At 40.1% G+C, this 15,545-nt stretch overlaps 1 protein-coding gene across 1 annotated transcript in view; it reads left to right on the top strand.

Annotated features, from left to right (window-relative positions):
* LOC148362956 (multiple C2 and transmembrane domain-containing protein 2-like) overlaps nucleotides 1-14,740 on the top strand; it is a 79,122-nt gene extending 64,382 nt beyond the window's left edge. The window contains exons 21-22 of the mRNA XM_088340554.1: nucleotides 6,350-6,447; nucleotides 12,499-14,740. Of these exons, the coding sequence (XP_088196680.1) occupies nucleotides 6,350-6,447; nucleotides 12,499-12,558 (158 nt within the window). The 3' untranslated portion in view covers nucleotides 12,559-14,740. The remainder of the gene's footprint in view (nucleotides 1-6,349; nucleotides 6,448-12,498) is intronic.
* The last annotated feature ends 805 nt before the right edge of the window (nucleotides 14,741-15,545 follow it).

The raw sequence follows: 15,545 nt of genomic DNA, 5'->3' as shown, positions 1-15,545 counted from the left end.
TGGGGGGTTTGGTCACCTATTGACTCCCAACACAGCAGTTGGGTCTAAAATGGCGGCAGCACTGTTTGGCTGCGGCTGCATCTGCTCGCTACAGTTTAACTGTACGGGTCAGGTGTATCGACATTTCGTTCTGTGTGCATGGTTACAAAGAATGACAATAAAAAGTAAATTCTATTCTATTCTATTCTAAAAAAAAGTGTCATCCCTGTCATAGAAGTTTATGCTATGCTTCCGATATATAGAGGCTTTATGTACAAGTGGTATTTGTATTGTTGTTGTTGAGCAAATAGACCCAGCACAAAAATGACTTCCACATTCTGTTTTAAATGACTCACTTTGGAATGGGTGGAACGACTGCGTCCCCTTTTGGACAGTTCCCAGACGTACCAATTCACCATGTTCCATAATGAAATCTGATAATAAAGTTTTGAATGTAATTAAAACTTCCAAGGCAACGTATTGATGAAATCATTTTCTCACCGTACGTAATTATGTCGATTGGAGAGACATTCTCAAGTACAGAACATTACGCACAGCACAATACTCACTTCCTTGGCTTTCTAACGAGTTTAGCAACTTCAAACACTGTCATTTGACCCTGTGCGTGCCTTCTCTGCTGGCTTGAGTTCAGCACGTGAGCCATATGTTGCGTCAAAATCTCTCCACAATGACAAGTAAGGGGACGGCTTCAGATTTAACTCTATGTTTGCTGGTTCTTGAAAATGAACGTTTTTTTTTCTGTACAAGGGAATCTCCCCAAATCGACTAGCATTATAGCGAGAAACTTTCTTTTTGTGCTAGTGACTTTCAGCGGTCGAAACCTCTCATTATCGCTGGCGCTCCCCCCTTTTTTTAATCATTGATTCTGTGTTTATAAATTGTGTGTCCTATTTCAATCGGCCTGGTTCATTGAATCAATTTTCTTGATATTAGCAATTCATATCAGAACTCAAAGAACTCAAAGTAATAACGTAATTTAAGTTTTTTTATCAGTGTACGAAATTCAGCATCCTTCAGAGAGAAGAAAATATTTATGGTGGAGCACAAGCAACGCATAGAAGCAAATTCATTTACTGATTGCACTAAATAATTGTTTCAATCCTGACCATTTTCAAAATTAAAGCTATAAAAATCCCTACATTTTTTCAACGGTCAGTCATGTAAATTGAAAGAATCCTTGGGGCGACAGTAGCTCAGGAGGTAGAGCGATCGTTTTAGGATTAAGGGATCCCAGTTTGAATCCCGGCTTGTCCGTGTTACATGCCGAAGCGCTTTGGGTAAGACACTGAAACCCCAATACCTCCAATAAGCAGGTTAGCGCCTTACATGGCTGCACAGATCACGGCCGCTATTGGGAAATGTGAAGCACAATGTAAAGCGCTTTGGAAAGTCATTGACTTGAAAAGCGCTATATAAATGCAGATCATTTCATTTCCTTGATATTATTTGATTGCAAATGCTTTTAATAGAAGACCATTCTCCAACTTTTGTGCACAGCCAGAAAGCTTTATTCCACCAGCCCTTTTTCCAACTTTACACGCATCATTAAATGAAGTGAAGTCCTTTCAAGTCTCGCCCATACACCTCTTCACATGCAAGCGGATCAGACATCTGCCGAGGTGCGCTGGGCTCCGTGTGGGCTGCCATGGCGGTGCCCCGCGCTGGCAGAGGCCCCCGGGTTTGTCTGTCGGGAACACAAAGGAGAGCCGAAGAGCTGTATATAACATTGCATATCCTTGGGCGGTCCGAAGGCCTCTCATTATCTGGTGTGGCTGCACAGCACAGGCAGTCATCTCAGTGGTCAGGGAGATGTGTTGCCCTCCACGGGCTCTTCTCCGCCAGTTTGCCAGCCAGCCCACAGCCACGCTCTGTTTCCAGCCTTCCACGCAATCGATACTAAAATCCAAGTCGTATCAAACGAAAAATGCGCAGACTGAGACTCTTCACGGCCTCCCCTGTTAACCTCCATCCCTGCGATTTCAAGGAAAGTCTTTCAAGTTGCCTGCACGTATTTAGGTCCTGGGGTTCTTTGTCTGCACGTTGAGGTGAGCCACTCGCTAGTTGCCTGGATAATAGTTCTATTTCTCGGCTACGGAGATGTATTTTATTCACTCATTTGAACGTTACGAAATATGAAGGTGCCTTTACTTGAACTCCTTCAAAATGCTGTAATTTTAGTATTATGTTTTCAATTATTGGAAAATGCTTCAATATTGGGTTAAGTCCTTGTAAATACTTGAAATTGTTGACATATTTCACGAGTCCACCTAAGAACGACGCCAACTGCTGTCTGGTGGCTTTGCTGTACCATTGCATGTTTCCCCCTCATGATTAACGGCAGCAAGTATTAGTTTGTATGTCATTGTCCTGGGAAGTGTCATCACCCCTACACCTAAACAGGGCACTATAAAATTCTTATTAGTGCAACGATTGTGTATGAGTTATGGACATTTATAATGGGCCATCCAAAGAAATGAAACTAGCGCGTCCAAGTGATAAATTGTAATTCAACTGAAAATGGAAGCTACATTTTACTGTTTACCCAAAACGTATATTGGAAGATATGTCTTGAGAACATTTACACGTGTATTGCTCAGATCCGCAAGTATATTTACAATTTACTCAAGATCTAAATTCCAAATGTCTTGATAGGTGGACACGTAAGATTAAAAATCACATATGTAAATCGCAGATTCATTTGTGAATCTGTAAAATACATGTGTAGGGAGGATGATTTGCGAGTCACCGAATCACCCAGTAGGCGGTGGTAATCATCCATCACCATCACTATTTCAAAATCCAGTCTCATAGAAAATGTAACGAAGCAATCCTCAAAACATTTGGTGTTTTAGATTTTTGAGTTATTGATTTTGCAGTTCATTGATATTAATAATGATTGATCAATCTGAAGGAAAATTATAGACACTACAAAATGCAATTTGGTTTCATTCTAAACAAACCCTGATTTATTTACATGGCAAGAAAATCAAATCAATAAAACAAAGGGAACCATTGTGACAGGTGCTCAAGAGGTGGAGAGAAAGTTCTGTAGTGGTTGGAAGTGCTGATCAATAAGCCTGATTTAAAGATAATCAACTCATTTTAAAAGATCAGGAGTTATTTAATAGCTAGTCAAAAACACATATCCAGGCCCAGCACAAAAGTTTGTTGCGCAATCTTTTTTTGTGTTACTTTTGTTCAGACAAAGCATCTCATGGGAGATGGGCATTGCATAGAGCCCATGTAGACTACATCGGCTGCTGCTTTCAGCCGATCGAGAGGGAGGGAGAGGACCACCAGCAATCCAACCCTTGTGGTTGTTGTGCGCTAGGCTCACTCACCTAGGGGCCAAGTCTGGCCATGATTTTCCAGACTCAACCCGGCCCTTTGGGCTTGCTGCCCCAGAAATAAGAGCGGAAGCAGGCGTCCCCGCCTGGCCTTTTAATTGCAGATTATGTCACTTGCACCAAAGTCGTGTCCTGTGACCGGTCTAAATTTGTAAATTAACACTCTGAGGGTTCAAATCTTTATTTTACAGCTGGAGGGTCTGTAAATGAAGGAAATGTGTGTGTAGCCCTGCTGTGCCCTCTTGTGCAGTTCAGGGTAGTTTATCTAATCAAATACTCTGAGCAGAAATCAAGTTGGGAAAAATCGAAAGGAAAAGGGTATTGTGTGACAGATTGTGAGTCTTTCAAGGTTCTTGTTTTGGCTCAGTCGGTGGTTGGAAAAGGTTAGGGGATGTGCACTTGTGGCAGTGTAGTCCCCTGCATATGATTCACGTGCAGATTTCTTCTTGGGGGCCGGTCACACAGACATTTGCGGCTGAATCACGGCTAAAATTTTGCGGTTTTTTTTTTTGCCCGTGGTTGCCCGGGATGGAAAATGCGCAAATTTGGCCAACCCGCCGTTCATCTGTGGTATGGCCGGAAAAAAGACGCCGGCGACTGTTCCGCTTCCTCATCGCGTCGTTTCTGCGTCATTTTCTCGTGTGGAGCCGGTGTTGTGCCCAAATCCGACTCCTACGCAACACATCCACCCCCCCACCCCTCGCGTGAACGCGCATTCTGCTGCGATCGCTTCTGTTGGAAGCGTGCATTGACGTTGGTGACTTTTTCATCCGCGTTGACAAACGCATTTTGTAGAATACGATCGCACTTTATTGTTTAAATAAACGCGTTATATAGACAAGGATCTCCCAATTGTTATAATTAGCACGTATTATAGTTTTAATAAGCGTTTTATATAGAATACGATCGCTTTCGTTGGAAGCGCAGCAGAATGCGCGTTCACGCAAGGGGGGAGAATTTACGGTTCGATTACGTTCACAACAAAAACGGAATGGTTTAAGTTGTATTTCATTTCCAACAAATGCAAGACGAAGTGGTTTTAGTTTTATGTTCGCCATTACTTTCCCTAAAAGTGAGATGAAACGAGGTAAATGTGTTTGTAGTAGCGAGGGTATGCAAATCTCAGCACCGGGCTGTAAAAATTATAATCGCACACGACACAGTCCCGTGAAAATCAGGATACCAAGCAATAGCATCATCTTTATTTTATTATCTTGATAAGAGATGTCAAGAAAAGAAATTGGATTAAGATGATATCACTACATTGACGGCGGGGGGGGGGGGTTAGGTGTTGTTGGTCTATCTTCTTTAATCACTATCTATTATCGATCATTTCATAATACGCTACAAAGCTTAGGAGCCGGGATTCTTACTCTCGGCCAAAAGGCTAAGTTAAGGTCCTGTCTTCAAAGCCTTGTTGCGACCATTGCAAATGCACCGAAAGATTTATTCGAAATGAAGAGAAACTACGCTGACGGGGATCCATGTTCACCCCCTTGACGTCACGAGCACAACTGATGCTCGGCATTCGCGCTGTTTATACGCGGAGAAAGGCGTCTGACTGTCACACGCGTAACACGCTAATTTCACGTAATAACACCGCGATACAGGCGCAAAACATGCTATTATCATGCTCCACCCACGATTACCCGCTGAAATTTACCGTCCTACCCATGTGTAAGCACGCCCTGGCCGCGGCCAGAGCACGTCGTTTGCGCGTCATTTCCGCGTCATTTCCTCGTGTTGACCGCGTGTGCGGCACGCGGTTTAACACGTGCTCAAACTTTTGAGCAGCTCAAAAGTTTTGAACGCGGCCAACCACGTGAAAATTTCCGACCGCGAGTAAAGCACTGCTTTATCTCGTCTATATGGCGGTCTTTAAACGTCCAACAGAGCTTAACGGCATCTGCTTCACGGCCAGAAATTTCTGGCCGTGCATTCGCAATGATCGCAGCAAGGCTTTAGGGCTAGGTCCTTAGCTTGGCCTTTTGGCTGAGAGTAAGTATCCCGGCTCCTAGGCTTTGTAGCGTATTATGAACTGAACGATAACGGATAACGGATAATGAATAACGAAGATAGATCAATAACCCTTAAAAACCCCAAAAACCCCCCCTCAGTACGCTCGTGAAAGGCTGTGTGCCCGCGCTCTGAAAATTTGAGCAGTGCCAAATAATTTCGCGCTGCCACCTGCGCGCGAATTTCCGACTGCGTGTTAAGCACCGCTGTATCTCGTCTGAATGGCGATCTGAGTGCGTCCAATGGCGTCCGCCTCAAAGGCAGAAATTTCTGGCCGTGATTCAGCCGCAAATGTCTGTGTGACCGGCCCCTTTATGGTAATGGAGAAATTCAAAAGTCCTTAAAAACGATAAACGAACCTAGAGAATAGGATATTAGTATTATTTACTAGGTAGCTGATATGTTTTTTTTCTGGTTTTAATATCGGACACCAGCAAAGAAGATTGCAGCCAGTGCAAAACTGTTTTTTTTTTACTATTATTGCACACTTGTTGTTGTTGTTTTGACTATTATGAACTATCGACCGTTAGGGCAAACCTGCTTTTGTAATTCAGGAGATTTATTGAAAAGAAAAAGTTCAAGGGAGTGCCTTTAGATCAGGTTGGAATCTCTTATATGATCAGTACCAATACCACTCACTGATGCGACTATTACAGTTCCTTAGCAAAAATATGACTGATATTTAAAAAAAAAAGTTTTAAATGAGGAAATGTCTTTCTATTACAGTAAACGGATTTATTTTCAAACTATTGAATGCTTCTGATATTATCAGGTTCTGAAGTGACAAGCACAATCCATAAACGTTGCCAGGAAATTAGATTTTAGGAAAATATTTATTTACAAAAAAACATGGTAAGCAGAAAAAAAAACCACGATGTTTACTATTTTCCAGTCATCGAAGTTATAAAGTATATCGTTACCGCTGCATTCTTATTGTGTAGTTTAGTTTCCTAGAATGTAGATGAACATGTCCTTCCTTTTCACAGGCGTTCACAAATTCACAAAGAAGCTGCGTAACCCATACGCAATCGACAATAACGAACTGCTGGATTTCCTCAAGAGGATGCCGTCAGATGTTCAGAAGGTAAAGCTTCTTATTTTTACATACAAATAGAGGATCCGTTCCCCCAAGACGTATGCATTATTTGCGTTTTAAGAACTCCCAATTGAAGAAAATGTATCTCGTGGTTCTGTTTGATTAATATTGAAGCAATGGCTTTTTTGGATGCCTTTTTTGGATGCCTTTTTTTAAAGCGGTCCCTTGGCCCAATTATACCTAATGAGAGGATGCTCAGATGTGTCAGGTCTGAGCAAAGAGTGTTGGAGTACAGGAGGTCATGAGTAACTTTCATTCTTTGATTTTCCAGTTTCAAGTAAATGTTCCTTCAATTTTTGCGTTAACCACCGGTATTAAGTGAATATCTGTAGAATAGGAGATATGTTTGGACTACAATTTTGGGGGGAAACAGTGATCAAGAAAGCAGGCTGGGTCAACCATTTGTTTTGCCAAAAAAGAACGCAATTTTGCTACTCTCCTTGCTCTTCATTCTCCCAAAACAGGTGTGGTTTAAAAGCAAGATAACAATATGGCTTCTAAGAATAATCAAATGTCCTTTCTTAAACAAGGTGTGGTTAAAAGCATTCTATAACAGTCTTTACTAATTGTAACAATATACAGTCTATATATTAAAATGAGTCGAGTCTAGTCATGTTTATTTGTCCAGCCCTTAATCACAAGACGTCTCAAAGGGCTACACACACCACAGATTATTGCAAACTACCGAAGATTATTACAATATCACCTGATCTAAAACCTACATGAGGGCAAGGGAAAACTCAAAAACCTCAACATGAGGAAAATAAAGAAGCCTTGAGAAGGGACCGCACATGAAGTAATCCCCCTTCCATGATGACCAGGCTGCAATGGATGTTGCAATAACAAACAATAGACAGACATTGTCAACATGAAACATAGGTCATTAATAGGCTATAAGCGTGTTTTAGGCCTAGATTTAATCAGCTCCACTGAGGTTCAGATCGAATCTCAGAGGGCAGAGCATTCCACAGCACGGGAGCCACGAGATAACTTAGATTAAATGGTAAATGTTAAATTGTATGCATTTATATAGCGTTTTTCAAGTCAATGAAGACCTCCCAAAGCGCTTTACAATGTGCTTCACACTTACCCATTCACACACACACTCACACACCAATAGCGGCCATGCAGCCATGCAAGGCGCCTACCTGCTTATTAGGGGCATTAGGGATTCAGTGTCTTGCCCAAGGACACACAAATTATTTTTCTATCAATAAGAACGCTGCATAAATATATTCATAATAGTACATCAATAATCTGTTTAATATTTGACTTTACAGTTTCTTTCATCCTGAATATTTTTATGTCACAAAGCCCTGTGGACTTGTAGTACAGACAAATGATGCACGCAAACTCCAGCTTACTGGCTAAATAAGATTAATGTGTATTGGTTTACTTCTGAAGGCCTTTTTATATTCACTTTCGCTCCCCACAGCAAAAATACCAGAATTGTACTCATCAGTATTTATAGTGGATGCCACTGTTATCTCCATCCATATATAGTGTTAGTCTACACTTCTGGCAAGTCATGGATGACCACAGCTTGTTAACAGAGGAGACACAAAAGCTAAAAAGCATGCTACTTTAATTTTGGTGAGTGACATGAATTAAATCATCAATTATTAAATATCATTCCGTGAGATATGTATTTACCCGCGTAACCTATTAATAGAAAAAAATCCAACGTGCACCGAGGACATGCAAGTCGAACCGTGAAATGGCGAGACGATACTTTTTTTTTTTTTTTTTTTTTTGCAGAGATTTGAAAAATGTTCAACTGGAACGCCACGCTTTAAAATTTCACATTTTTCTCTGCCGTCCAATCACAATGCAGGCGGGGTGGGACAAACACTGCAACAACCGAGTCAGTGAGATTGCCCGCTGATTGGCCAAGATTGCTCATGACTGACAAAACTACATGGTAGAAATACAAACCAAGGCGTTTGCGATCATTTATTCAATGGGAAATGTAAAAGTTATTTTGATTAAATTTGCAATTATGTATATCCAAAAATATTATTCTAAAAGTATAATACAAGTTTATGAGACTCTGGCATAAACCCTGGCGGCCCGCCAGAATCTTGCTATGTGTGGAAAAGACTGCAAGCTAGTTCCTTGAAATCAACTCATGGATATTTGATGTTCATTGAAATTCACGTGGTACAGGGGATGGGTGGTTAGCACGCAACCCCATGGTGAAAGGGGTTCAGGGTTCAAATCCAGCTACTGCAATCTTCCTATGTGGAGTTAGCATGTTCTCCCCGTGTCTGTATGGGTTTCCTCCGGGCACTCCGGTATTCTCCCACATCCCGAAAACATGCATGTCAGGTTAATTGGCTGGTCCAAATTGTCCTTAGCTGTGAAGGGGCGAGTGGGTTGTCCGCCTCTGTCTCCCCTGCGACGGGCTGGCAACCAGTTCAGGGTGTCCCCTGCCCACTGCCCGAGGACAGCTGGGATGGGCTCCAGCACCCTTGTGACGCTCCTAGGGATAAGCGGTGCAGATAATGAACAACCTAATACAATTCACTCCGAACACCTACAATTAGTATTTTTACAAGATCTGCTCCACAAGGAAATAGAGCAGCACGTTGCTCACTTCATCTCCCAGGTAACTCGTCCCCTTCACTGAACCCTCGGGGGTAAAAAACAAACCCGAGAGTGCAGATCCAGGCGAGAGTCGGTCACCCTTGATGTCCTCCCGCTGAAGCAGCACAGCCAACTTGTCTGTGATGTCCCTGCAGCCTGTCTCGTTTGAGATTTGGAAAGCCCAGTTGGCAAAACAAGGTGCCGGATGCATTTTTTTGATTCCTGTTCCTTTTGTCCTTCTTCTCCCCCGTTGGGATGGAAGTTCTCTTTTTTTTTCCAGCTTTGAAATAGCACAGAAGGAAACAATACTTTTTTTCAGCGAGGAAAAAAGTACATGTTGGAAATGGCTCCAATATTTTTAAGATTCCTCTCAAGTGCCTTTTATTATTTCCACGGGGGGCGGTAAAATAACCTTAACATCACGTACCCAGGAGACCCAATGTAAGAAAGCGCATATTTTGTTTTTGTTGACTTGGAACAAGCGGCGGATGCGAGAGGAAAAAAAAGGAAATTCGAGCCACAAAGGCTGCAAAACGGACTCCTGTCCTCCTTGCAAATGTGACTTGGCAATTAGCGGCAGCGCAAATCTACAAAGTCGCCTTCAAAAGCCAACCTTCTGACAAGGCAGAAATAAGAAGCATCTGTCAGTTCTGAGCAGTTTCATGTTGTGATGCACCAGGCTGCCACTTTGTTCCCACACCCGCATCTCCTGTTTCTAATAGTGGCCCGCCCGGCTAATTAGCATAACGTCTCCTTACCTTATTCACTCAACAGATTTGCCGGCTTGTTTGAGCACCCGCCTGCCACCCTCCTTCAAAAGCAACTTTTTAGCACATTTTTAGCTCTCTCCTCTCCGCGACATTGCATGATCACTTGAAAAATGTACGCCGTTGAATCCTATCCTGTGGTGTCAAAAAAGGAGGAGTTTAGAAAGAAAGGATACTGTAAACTTGAGTGAGTCTTAGGTAATTTAACATGTATACTGAAGGTAAAAATATGTTCCATTTTCACGCATTATCTTTACATTTTTTTGTAAAAATCCTTTAAAACATTTTGCTGGTGTTTTCCTTCTCCAATAAATAAAAAAAATAATGTTTTTTCAGAAAGTGGGAACTGGAAACAAACTGAGTCTTGGGTAATTTAACATCTGTATTGATTGAAAGAAAATGTTACATTTCCGCAATTTCATCTTTACATAGCAGTATGGCAGCGCAGTGGTTAGCGCATGTGCGGCACAGTTCTGAGGTTATGGGAGCAAACCTTCCTCTGTGGAGTTTACATGTTCTCCCCGTGCTTGTGTTGGTTCCCTCCGTGCACTCCAGTTTCCTCCCACATTCCAAAAACATCCATGGTAGGTTAAGTTGCCGGTCCAAATTGTCCCTAGGTGTGAATGAGCGAATGCGTTGTCTGTCCCTGTGTGCCCTGCGATTGGCTGGCAACCAGTTCAGGGTGTCCCCTGCCCACTGCCCGGAGATGGCTGGGATGGGCTCCAGCCCCCCCGCGACCCTAATGAGGATAAGCGGTACGGCTGATGAGATGAGATGAGATATATGTATATAATTGTGGTATGTTTTCTTTATTTATAACCTTTTTATTATTTCAGTCATTTATAACTTGTTCACCTATTCAGTCCTAAATAATGAACTTTATGATTATTCATTCATTTGAGTGCAATTATTCCTATATATATTTATATACATATATTTTTTCGAGTTATTAATGCATCCACGTAGTTGTTATACAGTCTCTAAAGTATTTCAAGTTTTTTTTAATTTATTTTTTTATTTGCAGGCTCTGAGTTGTTGCCAGACCCGGTCTAGACAAAGGACTAAGTAGTGATTTTCCCACTAGCTTTTAAGTTTCAATATTAAGCACAGCCCAACCTCCTCGTATAGCAGTGATTGTCAGACATTTTGACTGTGCCCTTGCGATTTATACAGCTTTGTTGTGTACCTCATTTGTGCCAGGAATATTCTGAATCAAAACATCAACTGAACTGCTTAACACCAGCCTTTGTTTGACCTGTCTTAATAACTGGATGTTAAATGATCATGCAGACGAAGAAAAGTTATTCTTCGATACTCTTTTGCGTGTCTCATGTAAGCTCTAATAAATAGATATCTAAATTATTTGTACAATCGTTCATTTTTTCTTTTTCTGTCGTAATTTTGATTAAACCGTTATTTTTTTAACTATAATTTACCAAACACACCAAAATCATGTTTTGTTGTTGTTTTTATTTCCATATTCTTATATACTGTATATCGATATTTCTTTATATGAGCTATGTAATTTTGACATATGCTGGATGCTGCTGAAAAAGGTTGGCCCCAAATGGTCTGGAATGAAACCTAGATTTCAAAGCAAACATGGTGAAGAAGCTTTAACTTGTTGTGCTGCACACAAACATAATCAATTGCCAACAGAAGTGTCCCCTGTGGAGATTCTGAGGGTTTTAAAGTGATTTGTTTTCCCCAATGTGTTTATTTTTGCAGCTTTAACAACTTTAAAAAAAGAAGAACTAGAGCTTAAAAATTTGGGTTTCCAGTAGCATTTCAGTTAATCTCAACTCTAGAGTCTGTCAGGGTTTGTACGGTTGCTTGTGATCCTTAAAAATGCTTGAAATTTAATGTTGTGTTTCCAAGGATTGAAAAGTGGTTTGAGTGCTTGTAAACGCTTGAAATTGTTGCCAATATTCACAACAAGTCTGCTTACAAATGATGCCGACACTGCTTTCTGGTGGCTTCGCTTTGCCATTGCATTTCTTTCCTTTTGATTAACAGCATCTGGCATTAGTTTTTAATGGCATTGTCAAGTCACAAATCACATTTGTTTTTATAGCCTTTAATCACAGGATGTCTCAAAGGACTGCACAGGATTACAATTACACCATCGCTTGATCTTAAACCAACATGTGGGCAAGGAAAAACCCAAAACCTCAGCATGAGGAAAAAAGAAACCTTGAGAAGGGGCCTCACAACCGGTAACCCCCTTCCAGGATGACCAGGGGAAATAGATTTAGCATTGGGTAACAGTATGCAACACATTGTCCTAGGAAGCGTCATCACCCCCCATACACAAAATTAAAAATTCCATCCCCAAATCACAGATATATTTGTGGATTTGCAAAATACATGATTCTTACCGGGTTACTTCTTTTAATGATACTGGAGAAATTGAAAAAAAATATATTTAAAAGTCCTTAAAAAGTGCTTGAATTTGGCCATGAAAAATATGTACTGGTCTGTGATAACGGTGCTGAAAGAAGCTAAAATGCTTGCTATATCAGTGAACAATCCACTGTACTCTCATATTAAAAAAAGGAAATATTCATTCTATTGCAATGTTTTCCCCTCACTGCATCGGCCTAGCCTCAAGGGAGCCATTAGCGCCTACTTATCTAAACTGGGATTTCCTCTGTGGTGCTGAATAAACTCTCGCTTGTTTTCACAGGTGCAGTACAGTGCGTTGAGAGCGCCCAGTAGCCACAACCTGCCACGCAAGAAGAAGTGAGCAAGCAGAGCTCCGACCCAGTCCGCCTGACAAACAAGGCAGAGGTGCCACCCGAGATTCCACGTTGCCCTCTGCACCGTGCTTACCCCTGCCCACCTGACAGCGGGGGGCAAAAAGAGGAGGAGGCCGGCTCACAGCCCCGTCAATCACCAGTCGGGAGGTAAAAAGAACAGAACTGGAAAAAGTGTCTTTAGATGTCATTTTGAAAGGGAATGATGCTTAGGTAATAAGATACTCGCCCTGAGCTAAAGTTAATTGGACAATTAATGGAAACAAACTGAGGAGATATATTCTTCTTGAAGCGGTACGCCAATATCTATAGAACCAAAGGGCGTCGGAAGTACAGTACGTATTTGCACTAGGGATGCACGATAATCTTCTTTCATACTGATAATATACAGGATAATATCCTACTTTTCCAGAACGATCTGAATACTGATGCCTGTTAACTTTCTCTATATGTGTAAATATGTTTTACATTCTCCACTCTACTCACTGCAAGAAATCCGTAACAGATTTTTTTTAAAACCAAACTGTTTTATTTCATTTATAAAATGAAGATAAATAATATTTATTACTGAGATCAGAAAAAAAAATCTTAATATTGGCAACATTTTATGCCAACTGCTGTATCTGTAATTTTTTTAACAGCTAAAAAGTCAAGTCATCACAAGGAGTCTCAAATGGCTGCAGAGACTATTGCAAACTAAAGACTATTATTACACCATCCCCCGATCTAAAACCTACATGAGGGCAAGGAAAAACTCAAAAACCTCAGCATGAGGAAAACGAAGAAACCTTGAGAAGGGACCGCACATGAGGTAGTCCCCCTTCCAGAAGATAAGAAAGAAACATTGCTTGAAATCCGCAAAGTTTTAAAGTAATCATTTCAAATTATAGTGAAATAGGAATAAAATTAAGCTCGAAACGAGCAAACTGTTCTGCCAATGAGGCAAAATGGAATTTTTAGCAATATTTTAACAAAAGAAAAACAAATTATGGTATATAGAAATTTAGGTGATTATTTTATTATTCTACTTATTAAGAGCAGAAAGATTCAATTTTAGAGCATTTTCTGTTATTTCTTAAAAACAACGGTTTAGATGAATTGTTTAGAAGTACAGTAAATTAGGAAATACATTATGCACAAACTTTGCAGTTTTTTCTGCCAATAATTAAAAATGTACAGTGTTTAAATAATAATAATAATCATAATAAAATAATGTATATATAAAATATTACATTTTCAATTCTCATATATTTTTAATTTATTTTTGGTGAAAAATGTGTGGTAGATTATTAATTTAATTTTGAAAAATATGTATTATTAAGAGCAGAAAAATATACTTTAAATTAAGTTTTTCTTTCTTGAAAAAATAAAAAAATAGATAATGAAACTGAAAAATATTACTTAGAATCTCCAAACCTTGAGCGTATTTATTTAAAGTTATAGTTAAACCAAAACATGCTTAAAATTAGCAGAATTCAAAACCATATGTCGTATTAGACAATATTTTCTTTCTTGAACAAAAAAAAAAAAAGTTAATATGACTTAAAATCAGGAGAGGTCTCAAGCAATTTGTACTTGCAGCCAACATCTTCCATCAATTGGCGTGAACATGTGTTATTGAACTGATACCCTGACATCACAATTTGCAATTATATCTCCTATAAATATCAGCCCCATAAATATCGTGCATCCCTAATTTGCACTGCTTTCCTTTTTTTGGTAAGGATGCCAATGCTGTCATTCGGTTTTATCTCTGTCTCTCACTTTTTAAAAGAAAGAAGTGTCCGAAACGGGAAATAAGTATGTGAATAATTTGGGAAATCAGCCAATTTTCCTCCTAGAACTAATCTATACATATTTGTCTATCTGACGGCAATGTAGACATACAGACACTTTATGAATTGATATCTGGTAATCGAAGTATTCGGTTCTGTATTTAATTTCAATTAGAAAAAAAAATCACAGATGATATAAATTAAACATAAAGTTGATCTGAGGTTTGGAATTGGGGGTTGTTGTTTTTGTCTTTCTTTCTTTTTTTAATTCAGATTGGGCTGGGTAAGGTCTGATGGGACCCTTCTTCCTCTTGCCCGTCAGCAGTAGCCCAGTGGTGAAAGAGCATCCATCTGTGCTTTGTGAAGGACTTTGATTGGCTTGGGGGGGCGGGCAGGGATCCCCGGCGAGCCCCGGGCGATCTCTTTATCAGGCTGATGGAGACATCACTTGGCTCTCCCAGGAACTGACACCAGGGGCCTGTTTCAAAAGTGAGAGGGAGGTGTGGAGGTGACTCGCTAAATCCCAAATAACGAAAGCCTCCCACACAAACACGCTTGTGCACATTTTCAGTTGATGGCTCGGAACTGGCCAGAGCGGGGGTCTAGTTTTGGCTGTGGTGGGCTTTGGGTGTACCTTTTGATCATTGGCAGGAGAACCTTAATGTGTGTCCAAAAAGTCTCCAATTAGAGGTACTACTAGTCTTTTCTTTTTAAATTAGCTTTAAATTACAGGACATCTTAGTGATTGACGCATTAGACCAACATATTTTGAGGACAGTTTAATACAAAGGTCTCCAAATGGTTTTCTTCTGAGAGACACCAGCTCAAAAGTTGAAGGACAAAGGGGCCTTTGTATTTATTGATTGATTGATGCATTTTTGTAATTAGAAACAAATAGAGGGCAATAGTTGTTAGTTTATAGTTTAACAATGCTTAATTTTTTGGGTGGAAAAAAGTTACATTTTGAATATTTATTTCGCTGCTCTAGATTTTGTTGTCAAATATTTTTTTTTTCCAGGGGGAAGCCCAAAAAACAAATACTTTTTCTTCCCCTAATGAAGTCAGGATTAAAAAAAATAAAACGGTACATTTAATATTGACGGATTGAGAAAATGTTAACTCTTTTAATAAATTTCATTCAAACAATGTGGATAATGACAAATAAGAAGTTATAGAGAACGTTTTTTTTTTTTTTACATGTC

The sequence above is a fragment of the Urocampus carinirostris genome, chromosome 7, assembly GCF_059441175.1.
Source record: "Urocampus carinirostris isolate Australia breed hairy pipefish chromosome 7, RoL_Ucar_1.0, whole genome shotgun sequence".
NCBI lineage: Eukaryota > Metazoa > Chordata > Actinopteri > Syngnathiformes > Syngnathidae > Urocampus > Urocampus carinirostris.
The sequence above is the reverse complement of the archived record's forward strand: the minus strand, read 5'-3'. Positions and strand labels throughout refer to the sequence as shown.